Source organism: Amia ocellicauda, chromosome 7 (genome assembly GCF_036373705.1).
Source record: "Amia ocellicauda isolate fAmiCal2 chromosome 7, fAmiCal2.hap1, whole genome shotgun sequence".
In the NCBI taxonomy this organism is placed as follows: domain Eukaryota; kingdom Metazoa; phylum Chordata; class Actinopteri; order Amiiformes; family Amiidae; genus Amia; species Amia ocellicauda.
Genome location: NC_089856.1, coordinates 20,377,233 through 20,396,904, shown reverse-complemented (window position 1 = coordinate 20,396,904; position 19,672 = coordinate 20,377,233). Strand labels below are relative to the sequence as shown.

The window sequence follows — 19,672 nt, the reverse complement described above, 5'->3', positions numbered from 1 at the left end:
TACACTGTAAAGTATTAAGCTGGTGGAGCACGAAGGGAACTTTGATTGCATTAACTTCTGTGATTAGGACTGAATTCTCTCAACACCGACTCCATGTTTGTTCTGCTGAGTCTGCAGCTCCAATGCCAAAGCTGTCCACGCTCCGTCTGCACAGACCGTGACGTCACACGCAGACTCCCGTCTGCAATCTAGCCAGCACAAAAGTGTCGTGAACGCAGCCATTCTGCTGCTATTACTACAACTACTTCTTTATGTGGTATTTTATGTTTAGGCCTACATAATTATTTATATAAAAACACAAGTTTACAAGTTACAAGAAACAATTTGGGCAAACGTCACCAACTTCAAAATTGTGAAAGCGATGCTTGCCATATATAACATATAAAGACCTATCGTGACAGAACTGTTATCATCTCGATTTTTGTTTCCCTCTGGAACGTATTTCATGTTGCACGGATACTGCGTGTATGAGAAATAAGTTGGAAAGGTTCATCTTGAAAGGAGTGGAGTTAATTTAAACGAGTGCTGTAGTTCTCGGGTTAAATATAATATATTTAATATATCTTTTTTTTTTTTTTTTTTTTGCATGATACCAAGTTATTTGTAGCATATTTGAGCAGGATTGATATGTATATTTGTACTGAGTGTAGCGATTGATCCTATGAGTTGTAAAATATATAGATTAATAATACAGATTTATAACTTGATAGCAGTAGGTTTAGACTGCCAGACTATTCAACTTATACAAAATTGGTCCAAAGAGTAACTGAATGTAGTATTCTCTGGTCAGAAATACAAACAACGTTTGCGATATCGGAGAAAAAAAAACCTTAGAAATCGCGTGTGCCTGATCACAACCGGAAACTGCAACGTATCGTTCGTAGATGTTTAGAATAAGTTATTGTTGAGAATCACAGTGGTGCAAGTAAATATGAGTCTTAAAATAATGTAAATTGAATACGATTTTTTGTGTATGCTAAATTATGTCGTAATAGAGTTTCGGGAAGCTATGCACACGGTTGATATGGTATAGCAAGATATTCAAAATGGACAGAGACCTTTTACGCCAGTCTTTGACTTATCACGGACACAGCCTTTTCTCCCTTCTGAAATGCGAGCAGTTTGAAAACCCAGATTTTAAATTAATCGTTGCAAATCTAACAAAAACGTTGCATCCGAGGTATGTTTATACACAAATTCTTTACCTTTAAATTAACCTGTAGCCCCATTCAAACTAAAATACGAAGTTTTATTTTTCAGTATTTTCATAATTCTTTAAAAATATTTTCATGGTTATTTTTATTGCTTAACAAACAAACTGCATTTTTCTAATTGGTCTTGCACTGGTCTTCCAAAATCCAGTTGAAATTTGAATCTACAAGACTTTTCAACATCAGGAATATTTTCCTTTGCATAAAGCACGGCTCTTTCAGCTACTGAACTGCACTGTAAAGAAGTCACAAACCGTTACAGAAATTGTATGTTTAATTAAGTAAAGTACAATTACATAGGTGGGTTTTGAGCTAAAATGTTACTAAGGGTATTTGCTCTTCTTTATCGATTCAGTTGTCTACAAGAGCTTACAGCTTCAGAGCAGAAGTAGACCAAACGGCAATCCAGTATTTATTACATGGACTTATTTCTATCACTGAATTTGCCCTTCATAGAATGATTTTTTTTATTTGTGTAAAGATCAATGTCAAAACTAAAGTTTTTTTTTCCCAATTGGATAGGGTTGATGAAAAAAAACTATTGACTAAATCAATATTGGCTTAATCTTTGTCGTTATCCACCATTCTATATTATGTTTTTTTCTGAAATGGAAGTATATTTATTAACTTTAGGAAAGAGAAGAGCTATGAGAATGCTTCTGTGGAGCAGTTTATTGCAAGGAAAGCTGATCTTCTGTTTGCTCCTATCTGGACCAGCAGCTCAGCTGCAAATAATTACATTAATGAGGAAACTGAAGGTAATGTAACTGTCATACGTCTCATCTCTAAACTTATACAGTTATATGCCTATGGGAACAGTTGAGTTCTATAGTGGATTAATAATATTAATTATAAAGTTTCAACTGCAGAGCTACATAATACAAAAACATATTTTTTATTTATTTTAGTACAATTTTCTGTTGCAAGTTTTTAGTAATTGTCCAGTTATGTTTACCAATGCAGGCCAAATCAAGACTGTAGAAGACTAGAAACTGGATGAACTAGTAACCTGATAAAATCACTGTCCTGAAGGCTCCCAGTGTCCCAGAATCCAAATCTTGTTACTTTCACCTGCTACAAACTTAATTCCTAATGCTTATAACTCACACATAGCTGCAGTAAATTAACACTGCTTTGTTCCTGCAGATCTCTATGCCATCATGCCTCCAGTGGAGCAATTCATGGATGTTCCTTTTGATGAGAGAAGAGACCTGTTCTACAGAGACATCGAACGTGGTGATGTTGTAATTGGGCGGGTCAATTCCATTCGCGACTTTGGATTATTCATCACTCTTGTATGTTTAGGTGGAGGACTTCCCAGAAATATTGAGGATCTTGAAATAACAGTAAGACACATGCAAGTGGAATGACAAATGTCTTACTAAGTTCACATTTAATTATTGTTTTTCAGTCAGAAACCTTAACAGTAAATTACATTTCTCAAGCCATGTGAAGTTAAAACCAGTTTTTAATCTGTTATTTGACTTGTTTTGAGAAATTGATATATATTTGTGTATTTGTATGGATATGTACACTACCGTTCAAAAGTTTGGGGTCACTTAGAAATTTCCTTGTTTTCCATGAAAACATACATGAAATGAGTATGAATGGGAAATATAGCAAAATGAATATGAAATAATGTTTTTTAATTGAAATAATAAGTGTCCTTCATACTTTGCTTTCGTCAAAGAATCCTCCATTTGCAGCAAATACAGCCTTGCAGACCTTTGGCATTCTGGTTGTCAATTTGTTGAGGTAATCTGAAGAGATTTCACCCCATGCTTCCTGAAGCACCTCCCACAAGTTGGATTGGCTTGATGTGCGCTTCTTACGTACCAAAAGGTCAAGCTGCTCCCACAACAGCTCAATAGGGTTGCGATCTGCTGTTTGCCTCCAATCAAAAGCTGTTGCTTTGTTGTGCTAGGAAAGCAACAGTTGTGAATGAAGGATCAAGAAAAGAGGGTGGGTCAATTCTTGAAAACAAAAACAACCCAGTAAAAATAAAAATAGCAGCCTACTTATTGGCAGCTGGACCTAGAGCTGAATGAGTATGTCAGCTCACTCACTGATTCACTCACACACTTGCCCACTCACCTCAATCACTCATATACTCAGTGACTCAGAGACAGGTTTTTCTTTAGGAAAATGAGCATATCAACGTTTTCGGGTAGAAGCTTGGATCTCTGGGCATTTACAATGTCCCCTGCAGCAGAAAAAACCCTCTCACTCGGGACTGAGGTTTCTGGGATAGAAATATATGACTTGGCCAAGGTTGACAGCAGTGGGTAACGATGTGCGAGAGGACAAGCGGAGAGTGAGATAGAGGTCTCTTTGTGGTACGAGTCAATGTCTGCTTCGATCTCCGCCGTGGGGTGTGTTCTGCTGTCCACTTTACTAAAAGAACCCCCAAGGAGATCTTCAAGAGCAGTCTTTTTGGATGGAGGAGAGACACCCTCCAAAGCTGCATGTGCTCTTTGTGGCAGGTCAATTTCGGACTCCAGCTGTCCAGCTACATGTTTAGGGCTCCTTCCCCTTCACTACGGTTCTGTAGAAGCAAGCAGAAGTAGTAAAATTGGAAATGTTAGAAACACGCACACATACACACACAAGGAATATATTTTAAATATTGGGTACTCTCTAAACAAGTCACACACACAAAGTATATTCAAATAAATACCTGATTCTGCTTCTGTGTTGCTTTCAACTGCAGCCTGTTGAAAATGTCCTCCCTTTCGCTGTCATTCAGGTGGGGCAGGGCCCGGAACCGGGGGTCCAACACACTGCTCTCCTGCAGAAACTCTGCTTGCTCCCTTTGGTCTGCCAAGTCGTTCAGTATGGCTGTCTTCATTTGATAGATGATGTTTGAGTCTCCATCGGACTGTGCCATGCTCTCTTGTACCATGTGTTTTGAGGGGCACAATGAGAGAGACTGTTGGTCGAGATTCATCACACAGCACAGTGGTTGCTTTTTTCAAGGGTGTGAGAAGTTTTACGATGTCCTCAGCATCTGCGATTTCGGCTGTGTCTAGTGTCTATTTCACGTGCATTGCGCCTCTTTCACCGCTACACCCATGTTTCTTGCATTGTCAGTAACAACAGCGATGCCCTGGTGATTGTTATTCGTCATGTCGAGCTCCCACTCTGAAACGGCAGATTTTAACACCTTGCTTATGTTGTGTCCAGTGTGTGACTCAAAGAGAGCCCGTGTCTGTAGGACAAAACTTTTCATCTCCCATTCACTTGTCATAACATGTGCTGTGATAGTAACATAGCTCTGAGTAGCTCATGAAGTCCACCCATCTGTGGTGAGCGAGACGCACTTTGCTCGTTTGAGGATCTGCGCCCTTGTCTCTTTGTAGAGAGCTGGTAATATCATTTGACTAAAGTATGGCCGTGATGGGATTTTATACTTTGGCTCCTGCGTGTTTACTAACCTCCTAAATCCTTCGTTGTCCACCACCCAAAATGGCTGTAGGTCTTTGGCTATATATTCACTGATGCAACTTGTGATATCTTGCGCTCTTGCGCTGTTATGGGGGAGTGTGGTTGTAAACGCTTCCTTTATAGTCTTTTGGCCTGGCTGGATTTTGTTCCTCGTATATTCACAAAACTTTTTGGGGTGATGATTTAACAAGTGACTCTTCATGTTAGTCGTATTCCTCGACGAGTATTTCACCACAGTCTGGCAGTGTCTGCATATCGTTTTTTGTCTGTACGTCACCTTTTCTACTTTCTCGTTTCTTGTCACGGGGAAACCGAAATGCTTCCACACTTCAGATTTGAATCTCTCTCTTCTACTTCGCCACTAGCAGCATCTGCCATTTTTGCTCTACTGGATCTGTAGAGGCAGCAGAGTGCAAAGGATGATGGGCACGCATGGGTCGATGGGAATTGTACTTCCACTTGGCTGAAAAATCTACACTTTATTGCCCAGAAGACTTACGTTTCATAAAGTCATGTGACCATGATGATATCGAGACAATGTTGCTATGCAGTGATACTACGAAATTGATAATACCATTTCATCCCTACAATTATGTTATATAACGGTTAGTTATCGAAATATTAGTCTGTGTGTGCAATGAAACGATATAGGCTTAATTTTTCGAAAACAAAAATGTAATCTGATGCCACCTATTCATGTTTTAAGCAAAATAATAATAATAATAATAATAATAATAATAATAATAATAATACATTAGATTTTCACAACTTACTTTAAAAGCTGGATGAGCGGAAGTGTGTCTGATACTCCTTGACCCTTTCCATGCAGTATTTGTAATCCGTCCTAGCAATCCTTGTGAGGCAGTCCAAAAGTTCATTTGTCAGTCTGTTCCTCTGTTTTCTTTTCACAATGTTCATTGTTGAAAAGGTTGCTTCACATGTGTATGTACTGACAAAAAAGGACAGCACTCTTTTCACACAGTGTTTGACAGTTTATTCTGACAGATATTCTGTGTCAGGAACCATGTTCCAGAAATGGTGAACACCTGACTGAAGTTCAGGCCAAAGGATGTCATTTGTCTGAAGCTCAATGATTTCACTCTCCAGTTTTGCCGGTCAGAACAGAGTTCTGTGATGACAGGTGACAGCATTGATGCTGGCACATTGAAAGGGCTTTCAATGAAGTTGAAAAAGTCCTTGTACTCGTTCACATCTTTGAATCTAGATTCAAACTCTGCCCTCAATTCCTCCAGTACCTGCACAAATGAATTGTAGTTGAATTGTTTCAACAGCTCTGGATCATGTGTTGTGATTTCTTTGAGTTTTGGAAAATGCACAAATTCCCTGTCAGACATGAACAGTGCCGTGATCTTGTTTTGAAATGCCGTTACAATACACAGCATGTTACCTGGAAGTTTATGTTTCCCTTGCAGTTGGAGATTCAGTGCGTTCAAGTGGCATGTGACGTCGGTCAAAAATGCCAGCTTTATTACCCACTGGGTTTTCCAACTCTTCCTCCCTCCTCCCTTTGCTTTCATCAAATTCCCAAATCTGAGGAAGGAGACTCAGAAATCTTTCCAGGACTCATGACACATGACACATGACAGCCATCTCACCTCACTGTGCAGGACCAAGTCACGATCGCTTGATCCCGAGCTGATCGTAAGCTAGTTGGAGCCGCTACGATTTTATTAAACATGTTTAATATTTATGACTCGATCGGCACTAATTGTGGAGAGTGACATGATCAGCAGCCAATGAGAGCTGAGCTGATTGAAGAAGAGAAAAGAAACGGGAAGAATAAACATGACAGGAGAATAAGATTTTCATACGTATTTATTAAAATACTTAAATACCAATGGTTGTTTCGGCGCAGGTTATTTAAAAATATTCTAATACAGGGAAAATAATATTTTCAAATACCAATTTGTACCTGTAATTGACCCAGGTCTGCGCTAAATATCGATCCCTACACTGCGATGCTCACACTGTGGGATGGATAGAGCCTGTGACTGTTGGTCAGCTGCAGCTCTGACAGTAAAGCTCTCACGGCCATGTCTTCACACTCATCCTCTTTTCGCTCTGCTTTTTGTGTTTGTCCGACACACGAACACGGGACAGCAGCAGCAATTTGTGGTCGTGTTCTTGTTGCGCAGATTTCCGCAGTTTTGCACAGATCTGCAGGAATCAGTGGTGAAGTGTGCGCTCCTTCACGACGCAAAAGACATAAATTCGGTTGCAAAATAGTCGTTGAGTGTGAGCTGCCCACTGTTCACAAAATCGGGTTGGATTGTAGAAATCGTGTAGTGTGACCCCAGCATTATGCATGGCCAGGGAGACAGGCAGAGATTAGAAAGTTTAACACGTGGTTGAAATCTTGGGGTATGGAAGAGGGGTTTAGGTTTATGGAGCATTGGTCTTTCTGGGATAGATGGGACCTGTACAAATCGGACAGTCTACATCTAAACAGAAGGGGGGCTAATGCATTGGGACAGTGTATGGGCAGAGAAATTGAGAATCATTTAAACTAGGAACCAGGGGGACAGGGAGCTCTGACAATGGGAGATGTTCCTCTAAGGAAAGAAAACAAAGGGAATCTGCTAGTAGGAAAGTCCTGAAATGTTTGTACCTCAATGCCAGGAGTATAAGGAACAAGATGTTGGACTTGGAAGCCACAGTGCTGGCATGTGATTATGATGTTGTAGGAGTGACGGAAACATGGCTTACAGTAAACAATGAGGATGTTGGAAGGATACACACAGTTTAGGAGAGACAGGCAAAATCGAAGTGGGGGTGGGGTAGCATTATATGTGAAAAATTACATTGAGGCAGAAGAACTCATATCAGATCCCAGTAACGGAACAGAATCTTTGTGGGTGAAACTTTTGGACAAGAGATCTGGAGGATTAGTGGTAGGAGTGTGTTACAGACCACCCAACTCAGATATTCAGCAAGATGTTGCATTGTACAGTGTAATCAGGACTGCATGTAGCAAGGATGTGGGTGTTATAATGGGGGATTTCAATTTCCCAAACATAGACTGGGAAAGCACAAAAATTATTAGACAGAAAATCGAGGAGCATGTTAATGAAAACCATATTCTTGGAGATAGTCAACATGGGTTTAGACGAGGCAGATCACGTCTTACTAATTTATTAGAATTTTTTGAACATGCAACTGCAGCTGTAGATCACGTGAAAGTATATGATATGATATACTTAGATTTTCAGAAGCTTTTGATAAGGTTTCACACCAAAGACTGTTCCTCAAATTGGAAGCTGTAGGCATTCAGGGTAACGTAAGTAGATGGATAATGAACTTGCTGCTGTATAGGAAACAGAGGGTGTCGATTAGAGTTGTTGCTTCTAACTGGAGTGAGGTTGTTAGTGGAGTTCCACAGGGATCAGTACTAGGGCCTTTGCTTTTTCTAATCTATATTAATGATCTGGACTCTGGGATAGTTAGCAAACTTGTCAAATTTGCAGATGATACTAAAATAGGTGGCTTAGCAGATACAATCACGGCAGCACAGGCTATTCAAAGGGACTCAGTTGTGGGCCAACACCTGGCAGATGAAATTTAATGTGGACAAGTGCAAGGTCATACATGCAGGTAACAAAAATGTCCACTTTAATTACACTATGGGAGGAATAGAACTAGATGAAGTAACGCATGAGAAAGACCTAGGAGTCTTGGACTTCTCACTTTCTCCATCCAAACAGTGTGGGGAAGCAATATAAAAGGAAAACAGGATGTTAGGGTATATTGTCAAAAGTGTAGAATTTAAAACAAGGGAAGTAATGTTAAGACTGTACAATGCGCTAGTTAGATCTCATCTGGAATACTGTGTACAGTTCTGGGCACCACACTTCAAGAAGAATATTGCCGCTCTAGAGGCAGTTCAGAGGAGAGCAACCTTATTCCAGGTCTGAAGGGAAAGTCCTACTCGGAGAGACTGAGGGAACTGAACCTTTTCACCCAGGAACAGAGGAGACTACGTGGGGACTTGATCCAAGTCTTCAAAATCATGAAAGGCATCGACCACATCAAACCAGAGGAGCTTTTCAAGATCAGCAGGGACACACGCACCCGGGGACACAAATGGAAATTGGGCTTCAAGGCATTCAAAACGGAAAACAGGAAACACTTCTTTACACAGAGAGTAGTCACAATCTGGAACAAACTCCCCAACAATGTGGTAGATGCTGGAAATTTGGGAACATTTAAAAATAGGCTGGATAGGATCCTTGGATCCTTCAGTTATTAATGGACACCAAACGACCACAATGGGTCGAATGGCCTCCTCTCGTTTGTAAACTTTCTTATGTTCTTATGATGGAGTGAAATTAAAACAATTTAGAGAAAATAGTTTGTCTTGTGAAGTCGTTTAAGCTTTTTTGGTGCCCGTATTATCTTTTGGATTGCTGAGGAGCAGTGTCTCTTTTGAAACTGTACACAAGTCTCTAGGGGTGTGGTTTGAGTTGCACTGATGCCTTCATATTTACAGATAAGTCGACCCAGGGCTGCCTCAAAAGCTTTATGCTACCTCAAAATGCATCTCTAAGATTTCACCCATTCCAGCGACGACTCTACCTTTTGGAACGTTCACATAGGACTTAAGGCGGCCCTCAGCTGGCCTAAATCGGGGGTCAAAGTCCCAACTTCCCAACTTCAGTAAAAATACTGAATATTAATTAAAAAAAAAACAAAACACTATCATGTGTTTTTATAAATTTATTTCTCACTTTAACATTATATATATATATATATATATAGATATATATAGATATAGATATACACACACATATATAGCTGTATATTTGTATTGCTGTTAATTGTAGTGATTGAACTAACTGAACAGTGACATAAACAATGTATTAATGAAGCATATTTTTGATGGTTTGGTTTAAAGCGTATTTTCACAGTTTTGTTGAAGTGCTTTTTGTTTATTTATTGTTATTATTTATTTCATTGCAGACACCCTTATCAAGGGCGACTTACAAAATATAAGCGCAATACAAAGTGCAAAAATACACTCACCTAAAGGATTATTAGGAACACCATACTAATACTGTGTTTGACCCCCTTTCGCCTTCAGAACTGCCTTAATTCTACGTGGCATTGATTCAACAAGGTGCTGAAAGCATTCTTTAGAAATGTTGGCCCATATTGATAGGATAGCATCTTGCAGTAGATGGAGATTTGTGGGATGCACATCCAGTTAATAAAAAAATAAAAAAATAAAATAATAATAATAAAAGCCTGGCCTATTACCCTACTTCTACAATGAAGCAGTGTTTCCAGGCTCTTCTTACCCTGCATGAGTCCGCAATGTTTTTTTTATTTATGAATGTTTAATATAATCGGCAGTCTCCAATTGACGCCAGGACTTCTTGCAGTTATTTGGAATAAATGCTGCGGGCATTTAATTGAAGTTTTACGGTATTCCATCAATGATCCCAAACAAACTTGTCGGAACTGTGCTGTTCAGAAAGTCTCTAAGCAGTAATTGCTGCCAAAGGTGCTTACACCAAATACTGATATAGGTTGCTGAATACTTACACAATCAGTATATTTAAATGTATATATTTTCTTTGCAGATTTTGGTGACATTCAGTCACCTTACCATATAAGACAATAGGGCTGGGTGAATGACTTAAAAATAATCTCTTTTTTTTAAGTTTGGGCGATACATGATATATATCTCGATTTATTTATTGTTTTTATCCAATCAAACTTCAAAATAAGACCAAAGACATTCAAACTACAAGTATTTAATTTAAATATGCAAAACTAACATACCACATGCAGGCTGTCATGGTAAATATATACAGAATGCAACACATAGCGTAATTACAGCACGTGTTAATACAAATTAGTTAATATATATTATATATATTAATAATAATAATAATAATAACAATAATAATAATACACATAATAATAAAAACTGTTGTACCACTTCACCATCTAAAAATAATTAAACTTTCTGCATGTGTTTGCATTGATTTCCAATTTATTAAAATGCAAACAAACTTTATTATTCTTTAATTTTATACAAATTATATACATCAAAATTAGCAGGGGTGGGGGGGTTCCTGCAGATCGAGGTTAGGCCGGCAGCGAGAGCGCCGGGCTAACCTTGTGTGTAACCGGTGTACTTGTGCATTAAAGTATCTTTTGGTTATTTTGGTTATTCTGTGTAAAGTTCATGCTCCTCCATGTTTGTTTGTGTTTTTGAATGCACATTTCTTGCCTGCATCCAGCACGTGTGGAAGAACGCAAAACGCCGTGCAAATGACGAAAAATATTGCCTTAGAGAGTGGGATTTGCGACACCACGAAATAAACAATAGAGCATAATATGAAACAATAGACGTTTTTCTATCATCACACGATCTATATCGTCATATTGCCCAGCCCTATAAGACAAGTGTTACTTTCAAACCACCCAAAAAAACACAGTAATTTTAAAATCAGTGTAAGTCATAAATGTTGGCACCCGTGCAGTTTTTTTCAAATAATGCACCATTTCTTTGAGAAAACGGTTAAACAAAACAAATTTAATAATTTACTAAATCTTAGCTAATTCCACAAAGAAATCCTAAAATGGCCCGGACAATATTATTGGCACATTCTAGAAATAGATTGCTCTTATTTTTTGTAAATCGCCCTGAACAAGGGCATCTACTAAGTAATAAATAATAATAATAGAAGTTGTTATAAATAATTTGATTTCAAGCAGGTGATCCTACTTTAATTTGGAATTGAAGTCACCTGTGTTAAGTTGCCAGTGTCTTCCATATAAAACTCAGTCATTCAACCAGTTTGAAAAGTGTGTACCGCAATAATCATGGAGAAAAGAAAGAAAAACAAATAGTCTGAGGAGGTCAGACACAAGATTGTAGCCAAGCATGGACAATCTCAAGGCTACAAGTCTAACTCCAGAGACATTGATGATCCTATTTCCACCATATGCAATGTTATCATGAAGTTTAAGGTCCATGCCACTGTAGCCAACCTCCCTGGACATGGCCGCAATAGAAAACTTGATGGAAGATTGCAGCAAAAGATTGTTCAAATGGTGGAGAAAGCACCTCGATCAACTCCCACACAGATTCAAGCTAACCTTCAGAAACAAGGTACGACAGTTTCAACTCGCACCATCCATACCATCTGTTATATGGTAGGAGACCCAGGAGGACCCCACTGAACATGCCAAAATCCTTATGGGAGAGTGTCCTGTGGACAGATGAGACCAAATTTTAACTTTTTGGTAAAGCACACCATCTTTTATGGAGGAGGTTCAGTGATGTTTTAGGTTTGCTTTGCTGCCTCTGGCACTGAGTGCCTAGACTGTGTGCATGCCATCATTAAATCAGGAGAATACCAAGGCATTTTGGTTCACAATGTCGAACCCAGTGTCAGAAAGCTGGGTCTCTGTCGATGGTCGGTGTTCAAGCAGGAAAATGACCTCAAACACACTTCAGAAAGCATGCAGGAATGGTTCAAGACAAAACTCTCTACTGTTCTTAAGTTGCCAGCAATGAGAATGAGTCCAGATCTAAATCCCATTGAAAACTTGTGGAGAGATCTGAAAACAGCAGTTGGGAGAACTGGAGCAGTTTACACAAGAAGAGTGGGCCAAACTGCCAGTACAGAGGTCCAGGAAACTCATTGATGGCTATAGGAAGCACTTGATTGTAGTTATTTTGACCAAAGGCTGTGCTACCAAATATTAAGTCTAGGGTGTGAATAATTTTGCTAATGCCATTTCTGTTTACTTCCTGATTTAAATTGATATGTTCTGAATCAAAAACATAGGTTCTGTGATATTGACAGTGAAGTAAAGAACTGTGGAGACCAAATACTTTGGACAATTTCAACTTATTTTTTGGGACAATTATGAGTTATTTGAAAAAAGTGCAAGGGTGCCAATATTTTTGGCCACGACTGTACATATATATTATATAAACCAATGTTTTTTTTAAATGGGAGTTTAATGCAGAAGTTTATGAAAAGTTGAAAAAATGTAAATGCCTGCTGGTAATATTGACCTTAATATCCTACAGCATCTGTGAGATCAACTGGAATAGGGAATCAGGAGATCAGATAGATCTTCTCTTGTTATCCTAGGAACACTTCCCCTGGAGGAAAGTCACAGTATTCCACTGGTCTCAATGGAAAGTGGTGGAAGATTTTGTCTTTGTGTATTTTCTCCTTTCCAGGCCCTCTGTCCTGTGAGAGATGTGCCGTCTCATGGAAACCATGATAATCCACTGTCCTACTATCAAGTTGGAGATCTTATAAGAGGTGATGATTTTGGAATTCAAAAATGTAATACTATGGCCTGGACCAAATTCATCTTACCCACTAGCCAATCGCAAATTCCAATGCCACTACATCTTTAATAGTATATTTATTTGTCTGCATAATATTTTGTTTTCTTACATAGCCTGCAGTTTTAATATTCATTAAATGACATTTCTTTTCATACGTAAACATTTTTGAAATGTCGGTAACTGAATAGTACACGTATAATGAAGAGAAAATCTGCCATGTAGCACTGTATATTATTGTTTTAGAACAGGCTACAACAGCCCTGAATGTTTGTTTTCACTGGAGAGAAAAATATGTTTATCCTGTACATTTGTATTTTAGCTGGAGTAAAGGATATGGATCGCTACCATGGGAAGCTGACTGTGTCACTGTACAGCTCTTCTCTCTCACCTCAGCTGTCAAACTTGAAGCTGGGCATTATAAGTAGTGATGAAATGCCTGTCCATTACAGGTGGGGAATCCTATAGATAAAATGTGTACATATTGTTTTGTAAAATAAAACCTCAGACATTACATTGTTAAAATTTGATTAATTTATTATTTTTATTTATTTATATTGAAGATACCTATTATTTATGCACAATCCATGAAACATGTGCCACAGTCAACTTTTGTGTGTTTGTTTGTTGCAGGCACTCTGTTAGTACTGCGTGCTCTTCACACACTTTTGACAGTGTTCTGCAGCATACACTAGGGTTTGCCAATCCAGCTACGGTGGAGTTTCTTTTGGGAAAGCTGGAAATTGGTGAAACAGAACCTCCTTCATTGATGAGGGGCTTACAGAGGTAACAGTCTCCTTTCTCGTTTTATCTGTTTTACAGTAATATATTTTGCATGTCTGAAAATGTAAATAAGTGATGGCCTTTTTATTTTTTGTTTAGATTGTATTACCATTTGAAACACCTTTGAGAGGAAAAGCCTGTCAGTTTTCTGAAATCATTTAAATAGTGATACAAAAGGTGACAGATAATCGATCACTTATGCTATCTAATAATACAATGTAGGAATGATATTCAGTGTAAATAATGGCTAAAGCACATATGTATTAATATCCAGTTTCTTCACAGCAAGAACTTTTTAGAAGCTGATTATGGGACATCCATCAGGAAAAGGCAGTCTGCATCCTGGGCATTGAAATGGTTTGTATTGTCTGAACCTAATGATAATCTACAGGAGATTACAGGTTGTTTCTGCTGTCATATTAAATTTAGATGTATAAAATAAAAAAATGAATAACTTTTTAGTCTGTTAAAACAACAGCATGTTAAACCAGTTTGTTGCAGTGATTGACTTGTTTTGCTGCAACCTGTGCTTCTTTCAGTGTGAAGATTGGAGTGGATCATTTTAAATCAGGATGCCATGTGGAAGCAATGAATGAGTATAATAAAGCCTTAGAGATTGATGACAATAATGTGGAAGCATTAGTGGCACGTGGCGCACTGTAAGTGTTTCTAAACCGTCTTCTCCAATTAGAATCAGTGTTCAACCAACAGTGAAAATATATGGTTGAATTATACTACAATATACATCAATGTTATAATTGTACTGATAGTCTTAAAGATCAGTTCAGTTAAATGCCTAGCAGTTCAATGTTGCACAAAATACGTGCACACCAATAACTTGAATCAGCAGGGAAGCAAATGTGTTCATTTTCCAGGTATGCTACAAAGGGCAGCCTGACTAAGGCGATAGATGACTTTGAGCTGGCACTGGAGAGCTGTCCGACGCACAGAAATGCAAGAAAATACCTCTGCCAGACTTTAGTTGAAAGGGGTGGCCAGTAAGTCTTTCAGACCGTCTTTAATAACATTTGTTACATATCCTTTTGCTGCTTAAATGTAAGTCATGTAATTTTGTTCAGTGAACATATTCTTGACCATTGTACTACAAATCTAAATGCTGAAACCTAGAAAATACATAGTTAGGTCCATAAATATTTGGACAGTGACAGTTGTCATAATTTTGTCTCTGTATGCTTCCACAATGGATTTGAAAGGAAACAATGTTTGATTTAAGTGTAGACTTTCATCTTTAATTTGAGGGTAGTTGTATCCAAATTTGGTGAATGGTGTAGGAATTACACTGATTTTTTTGTATATGTTGTCCCCCCAATTTTAGGGGTTCAAAAGTAATTAACTAACATAATCATGAATTAAATTGTGAGTTTTAATACTTGGTTGCAAATCCTTTGCAGTCAATGACTGCCTGAAGTCTGGAACCCATAGACATCACCAGATGCTGGATTTCTTCCCTGGTGATGCTCTGCCAGGCCTGTACTGCAGCTGTCTTTAGTTCCTGCTTGTTCTTGAGGCATTTTGCCTTCAGCAAGTGAAATGCATGCTCAGTTGGATTCAGGTCATGTGATTGACTTGGCCATTGCAGAACATTCCACTTCTTCGCCTTAAAAAAGTCTTGGGTTGCTTTTGCAGTATGCTTCGTGTCATTGTCCATCTGCACTGTGAAGTGCTGTCCAATGAGTTTTGAAGCATTTGGCTGAATCTGAGCAGATAATATAGCCCTAAACACTTCAGAATTCATCCTGCTGCTTTTGTCTGCAGTCACATTATCAATAAATACAAGGGAACCAGTTCCCTTGGCAGCCATGCATGCCTATGCCATAACATGCTTCACAGATGAGATGGTATGCTTCGGATCATGAGCAGTTCCTTCCCTTCTCCATACTCTTCTCTTCCCATCATTCTGGTACAAGTTGATCTTTGTCTCATCTGTCCATAGGATGTTCCAGAATTGTACAGGGTTCTTTAGATGTTAGATAAACTCTAATTTGGTCTTCCTGTTTTTGGGGCTTACCAATGGCTTACATCTTGTGGTAAACCCTCTGTATTTACTCTGGTGAAGTCTTCACTTGATTGTTGACTTTGACACAGATACACCTACCTCCAGGAGGGTGTTCTTGATCTGGCCAACTGTTGTGAAGGGGTTTTTCTTCACTAGGGAAATAATTATTTTGTCATCCACCACAGTTGTTTTCTGTGGTCTTCGGGGCCTTTTGGTGTTCCTGAGCTCACCAGTGCATTCTTTCTTTTTAAGAATGTACCAAATAGTTGATTTGGTCACACCTAATGTTTTTGCTATCTCCCTGATTGGTTTGTTTTGATTTCTCAGCCTAATGATGGCTTACTTCACTCGCAGTGGCAGCTCTTTGGACTTCAAATTGAGGGTTAACAGCAAAAGATTCCAAATGCAAATGTCACACTTGAAATCAAACGTAGACCATTTATCTGCTTACCTGTAATTGAACTAGTGAGGGAATAACACACCTGGCCATGGAACAGCTGAGACAGCTGAGCAGCCAATTGTCCAGTTACTTTTGACACCCTAATATTCGAGGGACCACATATTAACATGGGTGTAATTCCTTCCACGTTATCTACCCTCAAATTAAAGATGAAAGTCTACACTTAAAGCTTGTCTTGATTGTTTCCTTGCAAATCCATTGTGGTGGCATACAGAGCCAAAATTATGACAATTGTCACTGTCCAAATATTTATGGACCCAAGTATAAAATTTGTAAAAAAAAAAAATCAAGTTTGAGCAAAAAACCAACTGTTTTTATTTAATTGTAATACACAGAGAAAGTAAGCATTTTTTTATTTCTGTAAATTTAAAAACATGTAATGAAGTGTTGTAACTTGTGTTGATCAGGTTGGAAGAAGAAGAGAAGCTGGTGACAGCAGAACATTTGTACAGAAAGGCTTTGACTTTAGATGACACTTTCCAGGAGGCAGATGAAGCTCTGAAGAAACTACAGCAGCACATCCAGGTGAGACCGTGGTCTATCCAGCACAGCTACCACTCTATTGAAAAGGGACAGTTTTTCTCATGTAAAAACATAGAGAAGATAGTGTGTACCAAAGGGTTTTAAGATCTAGGAACACAAAGTGAAAGCCTGTCAATACAGTGTTTTTATCTTCAGGAGTAATCGGTTCAGTATGTGTATTTTAATTATCAGGAAGAGCACCCAATCAATATAACATTCTCTCTATGTTTATAATAAAAATGTATTGAGATTTTGTGCACAGCTGCAGTAAACTTTTAAATATACTTAACTGATGCATTTCCATTGTTTTCAAACAGTAGCTCTGTTGTAATACTGATTAAGTGTTTTCTTGTGCACATGTCTCTGTGATCTGGGACGTTGCTTCCTGACTCTTCTGGATTGGTGTGACGTCTTGCTCATTTCATGTGACTGAAAACTAATTTGTACTGGAAATGGTTTGTATTTCCAACATCACCTGGTAATACAATTGCTTAAATTATAAATAATGTTTGTGTAATCTGTGTGTGTGTTTATTTTACATGACTGTAATTGATTATAAAAAACATAACATTTGTAATTCATTCATAAACTGGCTGCTAAATAATTAATCCCAATTTATACACGTTTACCCCAACTACATTTTATGTAATGAATGTTTTTAAAAATACTTTACTTTCACCATTCTTGCAATAATGTTTTATTTTTTTAATTTTTTATTATTGAATGTATCCATAACATAAACCTAAATGCTTCATAAATGCAATTGATGATTCTGTGTAAATCTAAAATGTGCAACTCTTTATAACTTAATTGCTGTGTTAATGTGATAACTGATTGCATTAAAGAAATCCCTGAAACTGAAAGAAGAGGAGGCAGCAAAAGAAAAGGATCAATCTAAAATTGTGGTGACAAGTGCAGAGAAATTACGTAAGATATTAAAAGAAGAGAAAAGGTAAATGTTTTATTTAATCATGCGAAGACTCGATGCTGAAGAATGCCAGTATTTGCCCATAAGAACGTGCTGGTGTTGCACCAGGACATTACTTCTGATTTGATTTTCTTGAGCGACATAGATTTCATCATAATGCTTTTAGTAATACACTGATTCTTAGAAACTGAAAACATTTAACTGTTAATTAAGTTAACTTTATTTAAATTATAGATAATTTTGGTTTTTACAGAATGAAAAGAAAAAAGAGGAAGTTGACATCATCGTCATCATCCTCCTCCTCATTCAGCAAGTCTTCAGACTCCTTGGTTTCTTCTGCTGACCACAGGAAGGTTAAGAATAGGAAACAAAAGCAGCGAGACTCCCCTGGCAGCCGGTGGAAGGCTTGTCGAAGGAGCTCCACACACCAAGACAAGAGCTATGAGAGCAAGGAAGAGTGGTACCCTCCTCCGGCAAACACATCTGCATCATTCTTGAATCAAAAGTATGAGGTGTCTAAATTTCCTGAGGGGCAAGACAGGTCAGTAGAATATAAGTCTCAGGCGAAGGATAGACGATATCACTCTCTTTCCTCATCTTCTGTGGAGATCTTAGATGATGGTGGAGGTAGGTTTGATGAACATTGTTTTCAGGGTGTTCCAGTCAAAGCAGAGAGGAGCAAAGCAAAGGTTAAAAAAGGTGGACGTAAATCTTGCCCTTCCTGCATGGATGATTCTGTGAAACCTCGTGACAGGAAATCAAGTGGCATAGAGAAAGAGGTTGCAAAAGAATACAGGAGAGAGGAGGAGGAAAGTAATTTTCAGCTGGAGTTCTGTAGTGGATTAGAGAAAATAAGACCTAGAAAGTATTCCTCCTCCTCTGCAGGTTCAGAGTATTCCCACAAATCTGACAGATATGTTAACACAAAAGACTATTCTTCCCAGGGATGTAGTAACAGCAGATCAAACAGTGACAGGTATGATTCTGTAGGAATTGGAGATAAGAAACAGGCCTATCAAATAGAAGAAGAGGTGCAAAATTTTAGAAGATCTGACAGACATGAAAGCAGATTATCAAAGCACAGACTCCACAATGATAAGGAGTCTGCTGAAGCGAAAAGAAATCTGCCATCAAACCTGCTTGACATATTTAGCCAGATTGCAGAGTTTGAAAAGGAAAAATGTACCAATTCGAAAAAAGTATAAAAAAAAGAAAAGAAAAAAAGTATTCTTCAAGCAAATGTTTACTGATACTTCCACTGATTCTAATCTTTGAAATAATGCTGTCAAATTGTTACTTTTTAATATATGTAAGCATTGATTGCAATTGATTTATTATGTAATACAAAGTATATTTTTCTGAATTGACAGAAACTAAACTGCTGTAATACAGGGTCATTGATTTTCAAGAAATGTAATACCTGAAAGTATCCGACATGCTCAATGTTTATTTGTGGTTTTGGATTATGAGGATATTTTTGTTTGAAAAATAAGTACTTTACTTTATTTCATCTGATTATTCTTATAGTTCTGCAAAAAAATCAAACCTATTTGATACATTCACATTCTATAACACTGTTTAACTGTGCTTTGTACTAAAAAATACAATGTTTTTATCCTAGATAAACAGTTTACTGCCTTTTTTGTCAGAGTATTGGCCCTTCTTGTTTTCGTACCAGGAAACAATATAGTTTCATAGCAGCATCTGTACAGTGCTGCTATGCTTAAGCAGCACTGTACAATTTAAGCATCCACAACAGTCAGTTTTGTACCTAGGCACACCAATACATTTATTTTTTAAATCTACAATAGGGAAACAAATGTATTGTATTGTATATATTTTGTAGTAAGCTGATTGTTTTATTTTTCAAACGGTGCTGATTGTGAAAAGTAACAGTTAATTATTTGAATATACAGTTAAATATATAAGTTCATATCTGTGTGTAAAAATATATATATATATATATATA

General features: G+C 37.8%; 1 protein-coding gene across 1 annotated transcript; it reads left to right on the top strand.

The window, feature by feature from the left end:
* The first annotated feature begins 420 nt into the window (after window positions 1-420).
* Window positions 421-19,346, top strand: ttc14 (tetratricopeptide repeat domain 14). Its single transcript, XM_066708838.1, has 12 exons — window positions 421-1,180; window positions 1,845-1,969; window positions 2,358-2,557; window positions 12,883-12,967; window positions 13,316-13,445; window positions 13,627-13,779; window positions 14,062-14,133; window positions 14,316-14,435; window positions 14,652-14,774; window positions 16,661-16,778; window positions 17,621-17,727; window positions 17,957-19,346. Exons 1-12 carry the CDS (start codon window positions 1,047-1,049, stop codon window positions 18,906-18,908), a joined length of 2,319 nt encoding a protein of 772 aa, XP_066564935.1. The 5' UTR covers window positions 421-1,046; the 3' UTR covers window positions 18,909-19,346.
* Window positions 19,347-19,672: the final 326 nt, after the last annotated feature.

Excerpts from the sequence above, each read along its gene's own strand:
- ttc14 (XM_066708838.1), top strand. The coding sequence starts at position 1,047 with ATGGACAGAGACCTTTTACGCCAGTCTTTGACTTATCACGGACACAGC. Across the intron at positions 14,134-14,315 it reads GCATCCTGGGCATTGAAATG|TGTGAAGATTGGAGTGGATC; the intron begins GTTTGTATTGTC and ends TGCTTCTTTCAG. Across the intron at positions 17,728-17,956 it reads ATATTAAAAGAAGAGAAAAG|AATGAAAAGAAAAAAGAGGA; the intron begins GTAAATGTTTTA and ends TGGTTTTTACAG.